The 16,045-nt window shown below is 40.9% G+C and overlaps 1 protein-coding gene across 1 annotated transcript; it reads right to left on the minus strand.

The window, feature by feature from the left end:
- Nucleotides 1-831: 831 nt before the first annotated feature.
- LOC108120027 (glutamic acid-rich protein-like) lies at nt 832-3,365 on the minus strand. Its single transcript, XM_043209799.2, has 3 exons — nt 1,433-3,365; nt 1,209-1,370; nt 832-1,148 (listed from the first exon to the last, which is right to left on the minus strand). The coding sequence occupies exons 1-3, from the start codon at nt 3,299-3,301 to the stop codon at nt 975-977; spliced, it is 2,205 nt and encodes a 734-aa protein (XP_043065734.2). The 5' UTR covers nt 3,302-3,365; the 3' UTR covers nt 832-974.
- Nucleotides 3,366-16,045: the final 12,680 nt, after the last annotated feature.

Genomic DNA, 16,045 nt, shown 5'->3' on the forward strand with positions numbered 1-16,045 from the left:
TTATTTGACTTTAAAGCCCAGAATTCGTATATTCTTGTAGTTAAGTCAATAGTGTGGTCTATTTTAGTCTATATAGTCTATTTTCTATCTCAAGACTTCCTCAAGATCCTTGCAAATCCCCTCTCTCTCTGACCAAAAGAACCAAAGCCCTCTGAAACAAAATCCCCCGATTATAGGCAGCCTTAGCTGTTCAATTGGCTATAAAATACAATTAGCATTGAGACATTGATACACTGATATACCGATAGATAATACATATATAATACATCTATGTGGGTTTGATGAAGTGACGGGACCCAGGAGGCTTACGAAAGTCACACGTGGCCCGAGTCAAGTCGATGAATCAGAGACATAATTGCCTTGCAATTCCAAGTGTATATACATATATGGGATTCGTGTACTATATGTATAGTCCCCTCACCGGGGATTAGTCGTGTGTTATGCAATTACTCATTTGGAGTAGGCAGGGGAGGGGGGCAGGGGGCCCAGCCATCCGCTTGCAACATGCCACACATTAAATGCCGCCATAAGAAACTACCTAGAGTGCACTCTGGGTCGCCTCGCCTATTACTTCTGCTAATGGCGAGGAATTGCAATTGCAATTTCTATTGCAATGCCAGGGATTGCAGGATGGCAGGATGGCAGGACTTTAGGTGGGCGGGGCTAAACACTTAGGGCAATTCATTACATTTTCCTTTTTTTTTTCTTTTTGGGGGGCCAGGACGCTAGGCGGGTGGCTGTGCAGGAAAAGTGCAACAGCACCTTCTTGACAGGACATCTCAACGGGGATTTTTGTGAAATTGAAACTCTGGATTGAAATTCCTGAGGAACATTCGTTTTTATTTAAAATAACGATTTATAAATGTGTATATATATATTTTCATTTAATATATAAGTCTTTTTTGAATGTATAATTTGTAAGTATATAAGTCCACACAGCCTTCCTTCTTCCCAGGTTAGGATGCAGGATTCTTTTACAAAGATTCGGGTAGCAATTCCTCCATTACTACCCCCGGTTCAGAATTGTTTGGATTTGATAAGGAATTGTATTCGTCCTCCGATAAAACTACGGTTATAACCTGTTGAACGATAAGCACTTCATCATTCATTATCGGTGCAAGGGAAGCATTTACATCCGGGTTCAAGATCTGTGAATTTAGAAAAGAATACAATATATCATCCGATATTGTTATGGGGAAAGCATTTACCTCCGGATTCAAGATCTGTGAATTTAGTAAAGGATCGGTTTCATTATCCCCCATCATAATGGTGACACTAACTTCCGGTTCATCATCCGATATCGGTATGAAGGAAGCATTTACTGCCGGTTCAAGGATATACGATTCATCATTTACCTCCGGATCCAAAATCTGTGAATTTAAAAAAAGATAAAATATATCATCCGATATTTACATATCGGAAAAGCATTTACCTCCAGATCCAATTCATCATCCGACATCATTATGGGGGAAGCATTAAAGTTGTCGGGAAAAATCAGCATCGCCTCGGCACTCTCGTCGTTCTCCTCCTCTTCCATTTCATTTTCATCATTCTCCTCTTCGTAGTCATCCTCCATCATCATCCAGGCGGCTTCATCATCTTCATCATTATCCGCAGAAAACAAGGGATGGTATCTTACTGCCAAATCCAGGACCCTGGCCTGGAACTCGTCATTGTCAAAAATGTTGCCATAAGGTCCTTCTTCGATCGGCTCCTCCTGGTTGCTCTCGACGATCTCCTCAACTTTGTTGTTTTCCTCCTTCTCGTCATTTTTGTTGCTCTCTTCCTTGTCATTCTCTTTTTCTTCTTCTTCGTTTTCCTCTACATCTGTCACTTCCACTTCCTCTTCCTCTTTCACTTCCACTTTCCTCTCTTTCTCTTTTTTTTCCTCCATTTTTTCTTTCATCTCTATCTCCTCGTCTTCATCGTTCTCTTCCTCCTCGTCATTTTCGTCGGCCTTTTCCTTGTCATCTTTGCCTTGTAAAAATATATTAATGTTGCGGTTTACCTCATCCCAAAACTTCAGGGCTTCCGGGCTACTGAGCTGTAAAGCAACTGGCAAGTCCTCATAGTTACTCTCTCCTTCGGTATTTTCATCTTCATCGCTCTCCTCCTCGTCATCTTCTTCTTCTTCTTCTACATCTGTCACTTTCACTTCCTTTACCTCTAACTGCATCTCTTCCTCCATTTTTTCTTTCATCTCTACTTCCTCGTCTTCATCGTTCTCTTCCTCCTCGTCATTTTCGTCATTCTCATCCTTCTCTTTGTCGTTCTTCTCCTTGTCATTTTCGCCTTGTAGAAATATATTAATGTTGCGATTTACCTCATCCCAAAACTTCAGGGCTTCCGGGCTATTGAGCTTTAAAGCAACGTGCTCCTCGTGGTTATTCTCTCCTTCGGTATTTTCATCTTCATCGCTCTTTTCCTCGTCATCTTCGTCATCGTCACTCTCCTCCTCGTCATCTTCGTCTTCGTCATTCTCCTCCTCATCGTCCTCGCCTTCTTCCTTTTCGCCCTCGTCTTCGCCCTCGTCATCGCCCTCGTCATCGCCCTCGTCATCGCCCTCGTCTTCGCCCTCGTCTTCGCCCTCGTCTTCGCCCTCGTCTTCGCCCTCGCCTTCGCTCTCGTCTTCGCCCTCGTCTTCGCCCTCGTCTTCGCCATCGTCTTCGCCATCGTTTTCGCCGCTCTCCTTCTCCTTCTCGTCATTTTTGTCCTCGTCATCATTATCACTCTCCTTCTCGTTGTCCTTGTCACTTTCCTCCTCGTTTTCTCCACTTTTCTCAGATCCGGTGGTAGATGTATCAGTATCGGAATCTTCATCACTTGTTTCCAATTCCATGTCCTCCGGCTCGTGATTTTCTTCATTTTTCTTAGCTTTCTCTAGCTCTTTCAACTGCTTAAACTCCTGTTTCATCAGCGCCTTCATCTTGTAGACTGCCTGCCACGGCTCTTTCTCCGTCTTCCGAATGACTTTACCGTTCAGCACTTTCTCCCCGATCTTATAATTTCCCGCAATCGTGAACTTACCCCTACGTGGTTTCTGCCATACCACATTATGGTGTTGGGCGTAGAGAGTCTTATCGGTGACTATAGTCAGCAGAAGGTTCTTTTCCGGAATCTCCACAGTCTTAAAGTACGGAGGACACAATTCTTGAACAGTGGGCACATATTTCCAGCCATCTTGAATGCCAATTTCACGAAACTGATCTAGAACCATGGTAGATTGCGAAGTTTTCCAACTATTCTGGACGATTAAGTGACGATTTAAAATTTTTCCGTTTTTTTCACAATTTTCATCCATCTCGGCAGCTTGCAATTTTTGTTCTGACAAATTAGTTATGACACTATGTAAACGATAATCTTTGGCCAACTTTAATTTAAGAAGCTCGATTAAGTTTTTTTTGTGTTTTTGGAAAAGTATCGAAAAAATTAAAGATCTGGTCACACTCTTGGTTAAATCAAATGTTGTCTTTCTGGCTGGAATTGATTTTCTTGGTTTTCGTAATCAAAAGTTTTGTTCCCAAGGCGCGTTTACACTGATTTCCGGGCCAACACACACACAGCCGCAGAACACACACCCACACCACACTCACATACCCATAGACACTTGGGGAAAATCTTAATTTTCTGCAGTTTGCTGGATTCTTTGGCCAGGGGCGTTGGGATGGCGTTAAAAAAGGGTCGCGTCGTTGTCGTTTTTTGGTGGGGTATAATAAATTTTTGTGTGTTACCAACACTCTGACAAATTAATTAAAATGATTGGCCTGCTGCTGCTGCTGGTGGTGGTGGTGGTGGTGGTGCAACTCCAACTCCTTGCCACACAGATGTCACGTTTATGTTGATAAGAGGATGGCGGGGTAGCTGAGTGGGTGGCGTGGGGCAAGGTGCCGAGCTGGTGAGCTGACTGTGTGGCAACCTCCAACACTCGACATTGGCGACGTGTCGCTTGCAATTAGCAAAGTAAGCTTAATGTGGTTTCACTTGAATTACTTACGAGTGTCGCTGATGCGACAGCAAAAAGTGTGCCACTGCAAGTACAGTGAACACTCCACAGACACTCACCAAACACACAAACACACACACACATACATACATACATATCTCAGCTCATCAATTGCGACGTGCTGGCAAATGCAACTTCATTTATTTTACTCAAATTTCAAACTGCAACCGATGCACTTGCTTTTGGATTTCAACAGACTAGTTTTTAGGGGGAAAGGGGCAGGTGGCAAGGTGGCAAGGTGGCAAGTTGGCATATGCCATGTGGCCAGGGGGGTAGGGTGTGGCTTCGATTCTGTCTAGGCTAGGCTCCTGGGAAAAATCCGGAAAAGTCATTTGGCTTCTCAGGTTCTGAGAGTCACAATTTTTAGGGTTTTCTCGGGCATGGCATTTCTAGAGGATTTCTCGAAAAGGACGGATATTTTTTGGTACACCTTTGAAAATTTTACAACATTTACAAGTTTTTTCTAAAATTAATAAAATAATCATACAAAAATTAGTAAATTTTTAAGCTACTTTATTTATTTATCGATTTAAGCTATTTATTTTATATTTATCGATTTCCCTTTAGAGTTGCCTAAAGTCGAACGATTTAATTCGCACAGCAACTCTGAAGATTGTTTCTGGTTCCTTCTCTGCTCGCTCCTCTCTCTTTCTCCCTCTCCCTTTTCGCCCCGTTGGGAATTCCGGCAAAATGCAGAAGTAATCAGTGCAATTTGCTCACGCCCCTATCAGTTTTCGATCAGAGGCGTTAAAATTGTTAAAATGCAAATGACAAGTGGCAAGTGGCAAATGGAAAGTGCAAACAGAACTTGAGCGAAAGTTAAGAGAGCATACACAAACACCCGCACACATACATATACATATACATATATAAGAAATATATATGAAATGTGCCAGACAGGAGAGATCGAGGAGTTCTCTTCATTAAGGCGTTGTCTCCAAAATAAGATAACAAAAAAAAAGAAAAAGGGGACAGGGGGCAGGAAGAAGAAAAGAAAAGTGGGCGTGCAGCTCGCCAAAAAACCGAAGCAAATGAAACACGTAACGGGAAAAAGTTGTGTGTCCAAATTGCAAACGTGCAAGAGCATTCCAGACAGTCGACAAGGGAGGGGGAGGCTCCAAAGAGACCAAGGACTCTGCAAAAAAAAAAAAAACGAAGAGGAGCCAGAGCAGCAAATGAAAAGAGACGGGGGAGGGAAGGGGAGACATTTCCCGATGGAGCAGCAACGGTTTCTCTTTTGGGGCGTTTAAGAAAAATGTCTGCCCTTGTCGTGTGTCATTGTTGCTCTTGCATGCATAATGACAAAAAACAATGAAAGAGCCAAAGAGAGAGAGAGAAGAAAAGAAAAAAAGAGACAGACGAGTGCACTTGGGCGACAATTAGAAGAATTTTAACCATTTTATTCGTTGCATGAGCGAGCTAAAAACAACGACAAATGAATGTAATTGTGTGTGACACTTTCGTTTTCCACTTACACACACACACACACATACATACATTCATGTGCGATGTAAAAGGACATACATACATCCATAGAGTAAGGTACAGTGAACATGCATGAAAAAAGGAAACAAAAACAAAAGCAAATAATTTATTATGGTTTTACGGGGCTCGCTTAAATTGATATAAAGGTCAAGAGTGTGCACGTGTGCTCAGTGTGTGGATTTAGCCCACGAGTGATGGACCTGCTATCCCAGATCCCTATACATACATACTTATGTATATCCTGCATCGCACTCATACTGACACCCCATCCCATTCATGTCCCGCTCTGGCTGATGAGCGAGCGAGAAACGAGGCCACTTCGTTGCCCAACCTGAACTCCAGTGGCCTACCACGCACAGACATTCATTTGGGGGGCACACTGTACGAAAAAGCTGCCACACACACTCGCCCCCATGAATATTTTATTCTCGGAGCTACCTTTTTTTTTGTTTTATTGGCATAATAAACGAATAGCTTATAGTAATAATGCATTTTAAATATGCATTTCATTTTCAGCCAATTGGTTTAATTTTAATGATTAATTTTGAGGAAAGCGATCAAACAGAGAGACTTCTACATAAAATATAGCATACTTTTTGCAGTCCCAACTGTTTTTTCTTGTTTTTAAGGAGAAAAAAATCGACAGAAATACGTCAGAATATATAGGGATATTCAAGAATAGAGCTGTATGTTTTTTATACATTTTTTTTTAAAGATAAATTATTATATATTGGTTTTACTTTGAATTATTTCAGTTTTAATAGTGGCTTAATGTTTTTTTGTTAAACTTTTTATAAAAAAAAATCAGTAAAATTTATTTATGATTTTATGGTTATAATTTATTGTTTTATTTTTACAAATTTTTAAGTGTTTTGGTACATTACAGTTCTATAATATTTCTAGTTCTTAAATCTAAAGGATAGTACAGACTTATAGGGGTGTAGTGCTAATATAACATACTATTAGGTATTTTAGAACATCAACCTTAAAATTACCCTTTAAATTAAATTTTTAAAATTACTATTAATTAATCCTATTACAGATTTTCTCGCTGTGCAGACTTTGGCAGCGGGGGCAAGTTGGCTGGCTGGAACATGGACACGTGCAGCATTTGCAACTGGCGCTAGTCAAAAGTTTGCTCGGCCAAATTAAGTGTTCAACAGTTTGAGTGGCTTCTGGATTATGGGTCAGATCCCCACCTCGCCCAGCATTACCCAGCATCACCCTGGACCCAGCCTCGGATAGCTACTTAAATTATGTTTTCTGGGGTTCTGGGGCTTTAAATTTCAGGTGAGTTTAGTTTGCTTGATTATACCAAGTTGCAGGTACAGGGTTTCATCAACCTAAAGTCCCATCCAAAGTCGGAAGCCCCCAATTTCAGAAGCATTTTCATTTCAATTCCTAAGCCGATTTCAGGCTAGTACTTTCAGACATCAAAGATGTATAATACGAGTGTGTGTTCTATATAATATATATGTATATGGGTTTCTGGTTCCAAACGCTTTGCATAATCACATCATAATCAGTAATAATAAGTGCGGTTTTTCCATATATTTCCGTTTCATCCAAAGTGATTATGGCCGCAAAAGTAAACCTCAAAATGCAAACCATTCAATGATAATTATACGCCCATATGCCTCTTGCCCCCATACTACATGGATGTTGAATGCATTCTGGATTTAACCGATATAATTATAATAGAAGGCCCAGGACCAGTACCAGTACCAGGACCAGGACCACACCAATCTGTTTACAAAGGAGTCATCATCATTATGGGTAACTTCCAAATGGGAAAACCAATTGTCAGTGTGTGCTGCCACTTTTGGCAATTAGTTAATTGAGTTTCCGGTTTGGCCTTTAATGAACTAAAGATGGCAAAGGATAAAGCTATAATAAATAGGCTAAAATAGAGTCTAAATAAAAGGCTTTTTGAGGCTTGATATATTTGATAAAAACTATATATTCCCTTGTCTGTATTTTCTTAAAAACTAAACAATCAAAGTAATTAATAAATAATCTAAATAAATCTTTTAATAAATAATAAACTTAAAATCCAAAAGACTATTAAATAGTTATTTTTATACTATTTTCTAGCGATTTCTTTTATTATTTTGGCAAGCTTGTTGCAGACTTTTTTTGAATGCAACAGCTGCCTATTTTGCATGTTGCTCGATGTTGCTGATGTTGCTGCAGCTGTTGCAATTGCAGATGGCCGATTGTAGATTGTAGATAACAGATTGCAGAGTGCATGGTCCACAGTCCACATTGCAGATGAACTGGCCTTCCATGGTGATATATGACCGATGTTAGCTGGCTGGCTGGCTGGCATTTATTCGCACATCTCACATGTGTGTACCTTCGACGGTCAGCGGAATTTTATTGAAATCGAAGTGGATATGGGTATGGTAGTGGCAGTGGTAGTGGCAGTGGATATGGTAGTGCAGATGTGAAAAGCTGCAGGCACTGCAAAGCATCCGATTTGGGTTAATCTGAATGCGAATCTGAGGCGACGTTGTAAAAGTCATTCAGTCAGGAAGCAATAAAATCATTTTACGCCAATGCCATGAAAATGCTGAATTTGAATAAAGCTGCTGCTGCTACTACTGCTATTGCTGCTCCTTTTCCATGACAGTCTCCATCATCATTATCGTCATCGTCAATGTCATCATTAGCATTATCCTCATCATCATCATCATGATGAAGGAGTTCTAAGGACAAGTGGGCGGATATTTTGTGGCGGTCGGGCTTGGCCAGAACTTCGATGGCGTCTTGACTGCCTCGTTTCCTTGTCGAGGAGCAAGGACCAACGACCAAGGACCAAGGAACATTTTCTGCTGATGCAGCGACCAATGCGGCAGCACAGCTGGCGACAGCTCCTTTCGCAGGACTCCTCGCAGTCCTGCTCGCAGGACTCTGCGTCAATTATGCGAATGCGAATGTGTATATGTATCTGTATCTGTATGGGTATTCCACATAGAATGCGATTGTGAATGTGAATGTGTATGTGAATGCTCCTGTGTGGATTCCAGTCCGGTTTGCAAAAGCGCGCACTTACGCAAAACGAGCTCCGGCTAATGCACAACGCATATTGGAGCAATTTTCAACGGAATGGTTATCCGTTTCAAAGCTTCAACTCACTGAAAGAAAAATAAAGGAAATATTTAGGAAAAAGGGAAATTTTAGTCAAGAAAATCTAAGATTCTTATAAAATGCTGTTTCTTTGCAAGGTAAAGGGTTTCTTCGGCTATTAAAATATAAAGTATGAACTAAAAAATGTTATATGCTTTTAATTTTTATAATTTTAAGCTTCAAGAAAATCCTCCATTTTTGTTTAAGTTTTAAATGTTTTATGGTATTATTTTTTAGTGGAAATATTTCCTATTCTGTAAAAACATAAAGAAAACACTAAAAACACACCTTTTCAGATTTTTTTGAAGCTTAAAATAAATTCTTTAAAATAAAGCTTTAGATTAATAATACATATTACTTCTTCCGAGTTTTTAATGTTTGAATCTGTTTATAAATATTTTGAATTTTAGAAATTAATTTCTTAACTTTAAAAAACGCAAAAGAAACCCACTAAAACTTTATTTCAATATTTACTGCCTTAAAAAAAAACAAACAATAATTTTTAAAATAAAAATATTTCCCACTGTGTACCTTTTACAGTCCTAACTTTCATCTTGGTTTCTAAGAAAACGTCCAGCTGACAGGACCAACGTCTTCGCCTCACTCACGCATACACACACACACTTCCAGACATAGACAGACTCCTGTGGAAATAAACCATGTCCATGTGAGTGTGTGTCCTGACCCGCCTTTCCGGCCCAAGCATTTTGCATTGCAGCCTCGTCCTGCCATCGCAGGACCTCTCTTTCGATGGTGTGTGTGTGTGTTTTACTGCCATTGCCATTGTTGTCAATTGCATTGCGAGGGGCATTGCGATTGCGATGCCTTTGGCCACATTTTGAGTATCCTTTTGGCCGTGGCCAATGTGGAATGTTTGTCCTGGCCAAATGCATTCATTACGGATTGCATAACCACTGTCGGCCAAGCCAGGCCGGGCCCAGCTCGGTTGGATTATTCTATAAGCCTCATATATCGGACGTGCATAGACCCGAAATTCGGATGTTCAAACAAACTAGCAGGACATCCCGGACAGAAGAGACAGCAAGGACATCTGGGACACCCAAAGAAATCGAAGCAAAACAAAGTGACACACCCATTTGCCGTTGGATTAGGTCCGATCTTTTAGCCAGAGTGAAGAAAGTGCAAGTTGGTAATAATTTGAGCCTGACCAGAAGGACCAACGGGGCGTATGAGCCATATTTGTATATGTATGTTCCACACGGTATGGGGCAAGTGGCAAAAAGTTGGACACTCTTGCCATTTTCCAGCCACTGCCGGTCTGTAATTGAACCTTTGCCCAGATCCGATTGCACTTTATATTACATTTGCTATTATATTCCAGAAGAAGATTCATGCAAATCGAAGCATATTCGACACAGATGTGATTATAAAATATTTTCCTTTTGCCACTCCACTCTAGACAAACAAGGACAACAAAGAATAGAAGTCGGACAATTGAATGTCCTTGCCATTAGAAATGCAATTCAAAAATAAAAATGATGTACACATAACTGGAATAATTGCAACATTTGCTTGTAAATTAATTAGCAAACTAAAAATGTAAACTCTGTGGAATGCCTAAAATATGCAACAACATTTTTGATAAATTTTAGAATGCCTCTTGGTTAGTGTAGGGATATTACACATTTAGCATTCATGCCGAGTTTATTTTAAACATTTCCACTTTGTCTCACTCTCAGTTCTTTTGTGGCTTTTTATGGCCACAATTTACATGGCTCTCTGCTTTCATTTACAATATTTTCGTATCCTTTCATACACATACATACATACATACACGCATACGTAGAGCGAGAAAGAGCGAGAGACAAACGGCAGACAGAGTTGCATGTAATTTGCCTTTACTTCGTTTTGCAGTTTCCGTTTCCGGTTTTGCATTTCGTTGTAACCGAAAACTTCATTGAAATTGTTTCATTTCATTTATCGTTTATACGTTTTCGGGTGACCAGAACAGGACAACAACAACAACAACAAAAAAAAAAGGACAACAAGCCTTATCGTATCATCATCCTGCCAACTGGGCAACTGGTCGTGCATTATTTTTCGGGTCCTTCGACTTTGCCGCTCATATTTCTTATTAACTATCAAATGCTATACAAAGGACATTCGACTACAGGACTCTACTACCGGGTACCGATTGCGGAAGGTCCTTTGATTAGTGCCGGGGAAATTTATGCATTTCCATTTCTGGTCTGCGGGGTAATTGGAAAATATAATAAATAAATTTCAGCGATTGATTGGATTGCTTTTCAGTCTAAACTCGCTCCAGAGTGTCCTTTTTTTTGAGAGAGAATCTGTGTTTAGATGTATTGGCAGTCTGCAGCAGTCAAAAGATTTGCATAAAACTAAACGAATGTAAATATTTTCATTTAATTTAATAATAATTTCAACTTCTAGTATTAACATGTTGCTTTGTATTTCATAATACTCGGTAATCCGATTACTCCTACCTTGGGGCACATCACATTCATTTTCATTTTTTTTTGGCCTGTTTTTTTCGATACTTTTGTATTACGGAAGGAAGTCCTACCCCTTCTTGGTCGTTTTTTTGTGTTATTTTTTATATGTAGACCCCCCAACCCTTCCTCCGCCCGATGATTATGGGCAGGCAATAATTCCATAGCCATTTCCTTTGAAAGAACGTCCAAATGCAATAATTTACATGCAAATGCGTTTGGCAATAAATGTGCCAGCAGCAGTGAGACATTGAGCAGAGTCCTTGAAAAGGGGGGCGCAAAAGGGGGCGTGACCAGGCCAAAATCAAACTAAAAAAAAGAAATAAATACACACCCATATAGTGAGTGTGAGTGTGTGGTTGTGTGGCACAAAGAAAATGCTGCAAACTGGAAATGAGTTTCGCGGAAAAGTGAGTAAAAAATGGGGGACAAAAAAAAAAACCGAAGGGGAAAATCGGAGTTGGTCCTGGGGGTCGGGGGTTAAGTTCAAGACGAAGGCAACAGCAATGGCCACATCTGTTTTGGCATTTTGGAAATGTCGCGTCAAGTTAACGGCTTTTAAACAGGGTGTCCTTTTTATCCTGTGCTCTCCATTCCACAAAAAAAGGGATCAAATATTTTCCTTATCCTTCCACCCATTTGGTTGTTAAGTAAAGACTTTTGACAGATTCCATATAAATATTTAATAATCATAACCCTGTAAATGCAAATCGACAAATGACAGCCTGGCCATTCGCTTTGGAATTCGGTTGTTCGTTCTCCGTTCTACGTTCTGGTTGCCTCGTCCTTGGTCCTTCGGCTTGTCGCGCAAATCCTTTTGACATTTTATTTACAAAACGCATTTGTCGGCAACGGAAATTGGCACAGAACACAATAATAAAGCCGCACAGGAGATAACAAGCGCAAATAAACGATGACGACGGGGAGACTGTGGAGGCAAAAAGTGAAAAAGGATTTCCAAGGATATTCCCCTGAATAGGACAGTGGCGGGGTGGCTGGAGTTGAGGGCCCACTGCCAGACAGGTGCTATGTGCTGGCAAAGCCAAGCCAGGAGAGGCACAAGAAGAAAAATAAAAAGCATCCATCTTAACCCGAGTTTCCACTTTGCAGCGAGTCGCTAATGAAGTGGCATCATAGATTGACAGCGAACCGGGTGAGGGGTGGGGTTGGTGGTGAGCATAATGCCAAAGAGATTGGCAAGGATAATGCCTCAAACGTCGGCCATTCCATCACAAAATAGTCGCCATAGGCTAAAGAAACACAGGGAATTAATACTGGACATAAATGGTATAATAAATCAAGGAGGGACTCTCAAGAATAAAGTCGTTTTAGACATTTCTTTAAAGGTATAGGTCCTGTTTCTAAAATATTTGTAAATTATTTTATCCTTATCCTTTGGAAAATATTTTCTTAAAGTGTTCTTCCTGCTCCTTTCCCTGTTTGCAATCGCAAACGTCAAGTGCAAGTGCACGGAGGCCCTAAAAATCGGGGGCATGGCTGCTGCCACCGACACGAATATGAAGTCATGCTGAAAATTTGCAAATCGATGCGGATTGCCAGACCTAGTCGGATGGAGCCAGGTGAGGCCCAAATCGGGGAGTAGGCTAAACCTATTAGAGCTCAAAAGCAACAAAGGAAACTGGCTGTAGCAGGAGGACCTCCTTCCCCCATCCTCTAGTTTCTGGGAGTTTAAATTTTACACTAAAATAGCTAGAAATACTTTGATGATAAATAGCATTATATGTTTATTGCTGAAAATTAAATAAAATCAAGAGAAAATTGGAAGCTAGACAGCGCAACGGAAACGGAAAGTGCAGTCTGGCTAAAAAGGATACTGAACTGCTGGACTCCTCGAATGTTGGGCTGCGATCCATCAGGACCACAATTTGTCAGGCGGGCAGTCAGCCAACACTCGTCCAGCTAGCCACCGTCCATCCATCAATAACGAATTCCGGATGGTGGACGATGGCTGGTGGCTGGCGGATGGTGGTCTCAAATCTGGTATCCGGATTCAAAACCTGGAGCAGTGTTAGTTTGTTTAGATCGCAACGAATTTGCGGCACAATCAATAAGGCATGCAGCCAAGCGAATAGATTTCACTACACTATCCTTAGGTCCTTGCTCCTCCTCACTACCCACTCCTCAATAGCTCCTGCTAATATAAAAAAAAACCAAACACAGCAATTGTTCTTAAAGTTTAAGAAGGTTATATTGGCTGGGGGTCCTTGGGGTTGGGGGAAGGGTCCTTGGGGCTTCGCTTAAAGTTTCGCTGTATGCACATAGTTTGGCTTGTAATGCGGTAAATCCTGCTCCTTTTGTCGAAAGCCTGCGGCTTGCTCTCACCTCCGAATATCCGTGCTGGCGCCTCTACAGCTCCACTAGCTTCTGGCTCCTGTAGCGCCTGCCATTCTGGCTCCTTTTCTATTTCGTCCTTATCCGACAGCTGGGATTCCTACAGCCACTCCCTTTTGGCCTCAAATCGCCGAGAGAGGGAAAGCAAAGTATTAAAAAAGTTTTCAAATTTTCGTGAGGCCCGGCAAGTGCAGGTTACTCTTTATTGCGTTAAAAATTTTCGCTTTCACAAAGCCTTATCTACGATTCCCTTCCATTTTTACCCCCCCAGAATAGCACATACACAGAGGCACACTCACTATCGACAGTCGTGGGCGTCTGCCACGCCCCTTGGCGGCTTTTTCCATGAGCTCTGTAATTGATTTATGTGCGCAAACGTGCGTTGAACGTCTGCTTACAATTTAGCAGTGGCCCCCGGTGCCCGAATCACGTCCGAGCAATGGTCGAAAGAAAAAAAAAACAAAAAAAACAACCGAAATATAATCTAAAAGTTGTGATCCAGGCTATGAGATACCTGCTACTCAATTTAAGATATTCATCTTAGAGTTTAAAAGATGGGAAACAACTGGAAATACGAATAAGCTTTAAAGAGTTTCCGAGTTTTAGAAGTTAGAATCTCTCTCTTATATAAATTATTTTTAAACCTAAAGGTTTGGACGGTTTTATTTCTATAATTTCTTGAGGTTTATCATAACCCTAACCAAAGTACCCTGTTTAAAGGACTACTCTGACTAAAACCTAGTCACTAGGAGACATCGCCGGCCACATCTAGGACTCGCCAGAAGACTACAAATGAGCTCGAAATCGGCGTGGATTTAAAATGAGATCGAGAGTGGGCCACGTTACTGCATAATGGATGATTTGGAGTGGACGGTGCACAAAAGAATAAACAACTCACCGGAAGATACAACAAAGAGATACTCAAGTGCCTTCAATTTTGAAGACTGAATAGTATAATGGGGTGGGCAACGGCAATGGCAGCCGCAACCGCGAAATAACGACCTGGAATCTCTTCAATCTGTTTCGACTTTGAAGAGTTTCCATGTACGTGCGTAAATATTAATTTAATGAATAATTAATAAAATTCGAGCAAGGAGGCGATATGGTAGATAGCTTTCAATGGAATTCCTTTCTTAAAAACTTTGTCACAACACTTCTGGTGCTTTTCTCACCTCGTGATGCAATCAATTTGCATCTGTCCGCTTTCGATTTTCGTGAGAAGAGAAGAGCTGGCCGGAAAAAAGCAAACAAACTTGGCTGCAATCTTACGGCTCCATAAACCTGCCCATCGGGAATGCATCTTGCGGATGCGGTGCTCTGCCGGTATAAGATTGAGCACGGGATTGAATGGAGTGAAGATAAAAATTTATGGATTGGTCATTTATCACATGGCAAACGCCAAAGACAAGTTTCGGCATCCATATTACGTGTTTCTCGTTATCCTGCACTGGCATGCACTGTAAAAAATTAATTGTTTTATTAAGATTATCTGGCAGGTGATAAAAATTATAGTTTACAATAGTTACTAAAGGATATCCCCTCATTCCTGCTTGTAATTTTAATTCAAATAGTTTTTTTGTTTTATTATTTGCTGTTTGTCCTGGCAGGTCCTGAAGGTCATTAATATGGATCCTTTATTTCATTCAACTGTGAGGCAACTGTAAGCATCTATAAAAACCAACAAGAACCACACAAACAGTAATAATAACAAGCACAGACGAACGGAAAATTTAAAAAAAATTGCATTTTTAATGGAGTTTTCTTGTCAAACATGACTTTGATTCCCTCACTGGGCCGTCAGCTCACTACGCGGCCCTCTGATCATCCACTAATGTGATTTGTACTTGGATTGCCACACACAGATACTCACCATCGCCACCACCACCAACACCACTGTGGCATTAAAGACACACAGATACACAGACACAGACGCGTGCAAATGTATTCAAATGTTTCACCATTTTTACACGTCTCACACATCGAATTCCCCAATGAGAATGGCCCGCATCCAGCCAAATGGAATGCGTGGCCGGGAAATCCCCGAAATAATGACACACGCAAATATCACACCCACCTAGACCCACTGGGAGTCACACCCAAGCACACTCACATGTGCACAAGCCAGCTGTTATGGGTGTGCAAGTCTGCGGCCAAATGCCATCAAATGTTTTTGGTCGGAAAGCGCGAAAATAAAAAAGGGAACACCTTTCCACTAAAAGAAGTGTTAAAAAAATACTCGCGATAATATATATTAAGTATTGTGGGTTTTTCCCAATTTTCCTACTTTTGCCCCTCCCGATGGCCATAGCTCTGCCAATTTTTATCAGGATATAAAGCACCATTTAGTAATCAGCGAACCCAGAAGCGACTTTCCTCATTCAAAACATTGCCTAAATATCGTTTTTTAATTATTCGAATTTTTTCCTAGGGGTACCCTCACAAAATTGTGGGTTTTCTCAATTTTCCTACTTTTGCTCCTTCTGATGGCCATAGCTCTGCCAATTTGTATCCGATCAGGATATAAAGTACCATTTAGTAATCAGCGAACCCAGAAGCGACTTTCCTCATTCAAAACATTGCCCAAAAATCGTTTTTTAATTAT

This window comes from Drosophila bipectinata, chromosome XL (assembly GCF_030179905.1).
Source record: "Drosophila bipectinata strain 14024-0381.07 chromosome XL, DbipHiC1v2, whole genome shotgun sequence".
NCBI lineage: Eukaryota > Metazoa > Arthropoda > Insecta > Diptera > Drosophilidae > Drosophila > Drosophila bipectinata.

Bases quoted from the DNA above. Each gene is read 5' to 3' on its own strand.
- LOC108120027 (XM_043209799.2), bottom strand. From the start codon at position 3,301: ATGGATGAAAATTGTGAAAAAAACGGAAAAATTTTAAATCGTCACTTA. The intron at 1,371-1,432 runs GTAAATGCTTTT...TTAAATTCACAG, and splicing joins ATGATGAATTGGATCTGGAG to ATTTTGGATCCGGAGGTAAA. The intron at 1,149-1,208 runs GTAAATGCTTTC...CTAAATTCACAG, and splicing joins CACAGATCTTGAATCCGGAG to ATCTTGAACCCGGATGTAAA.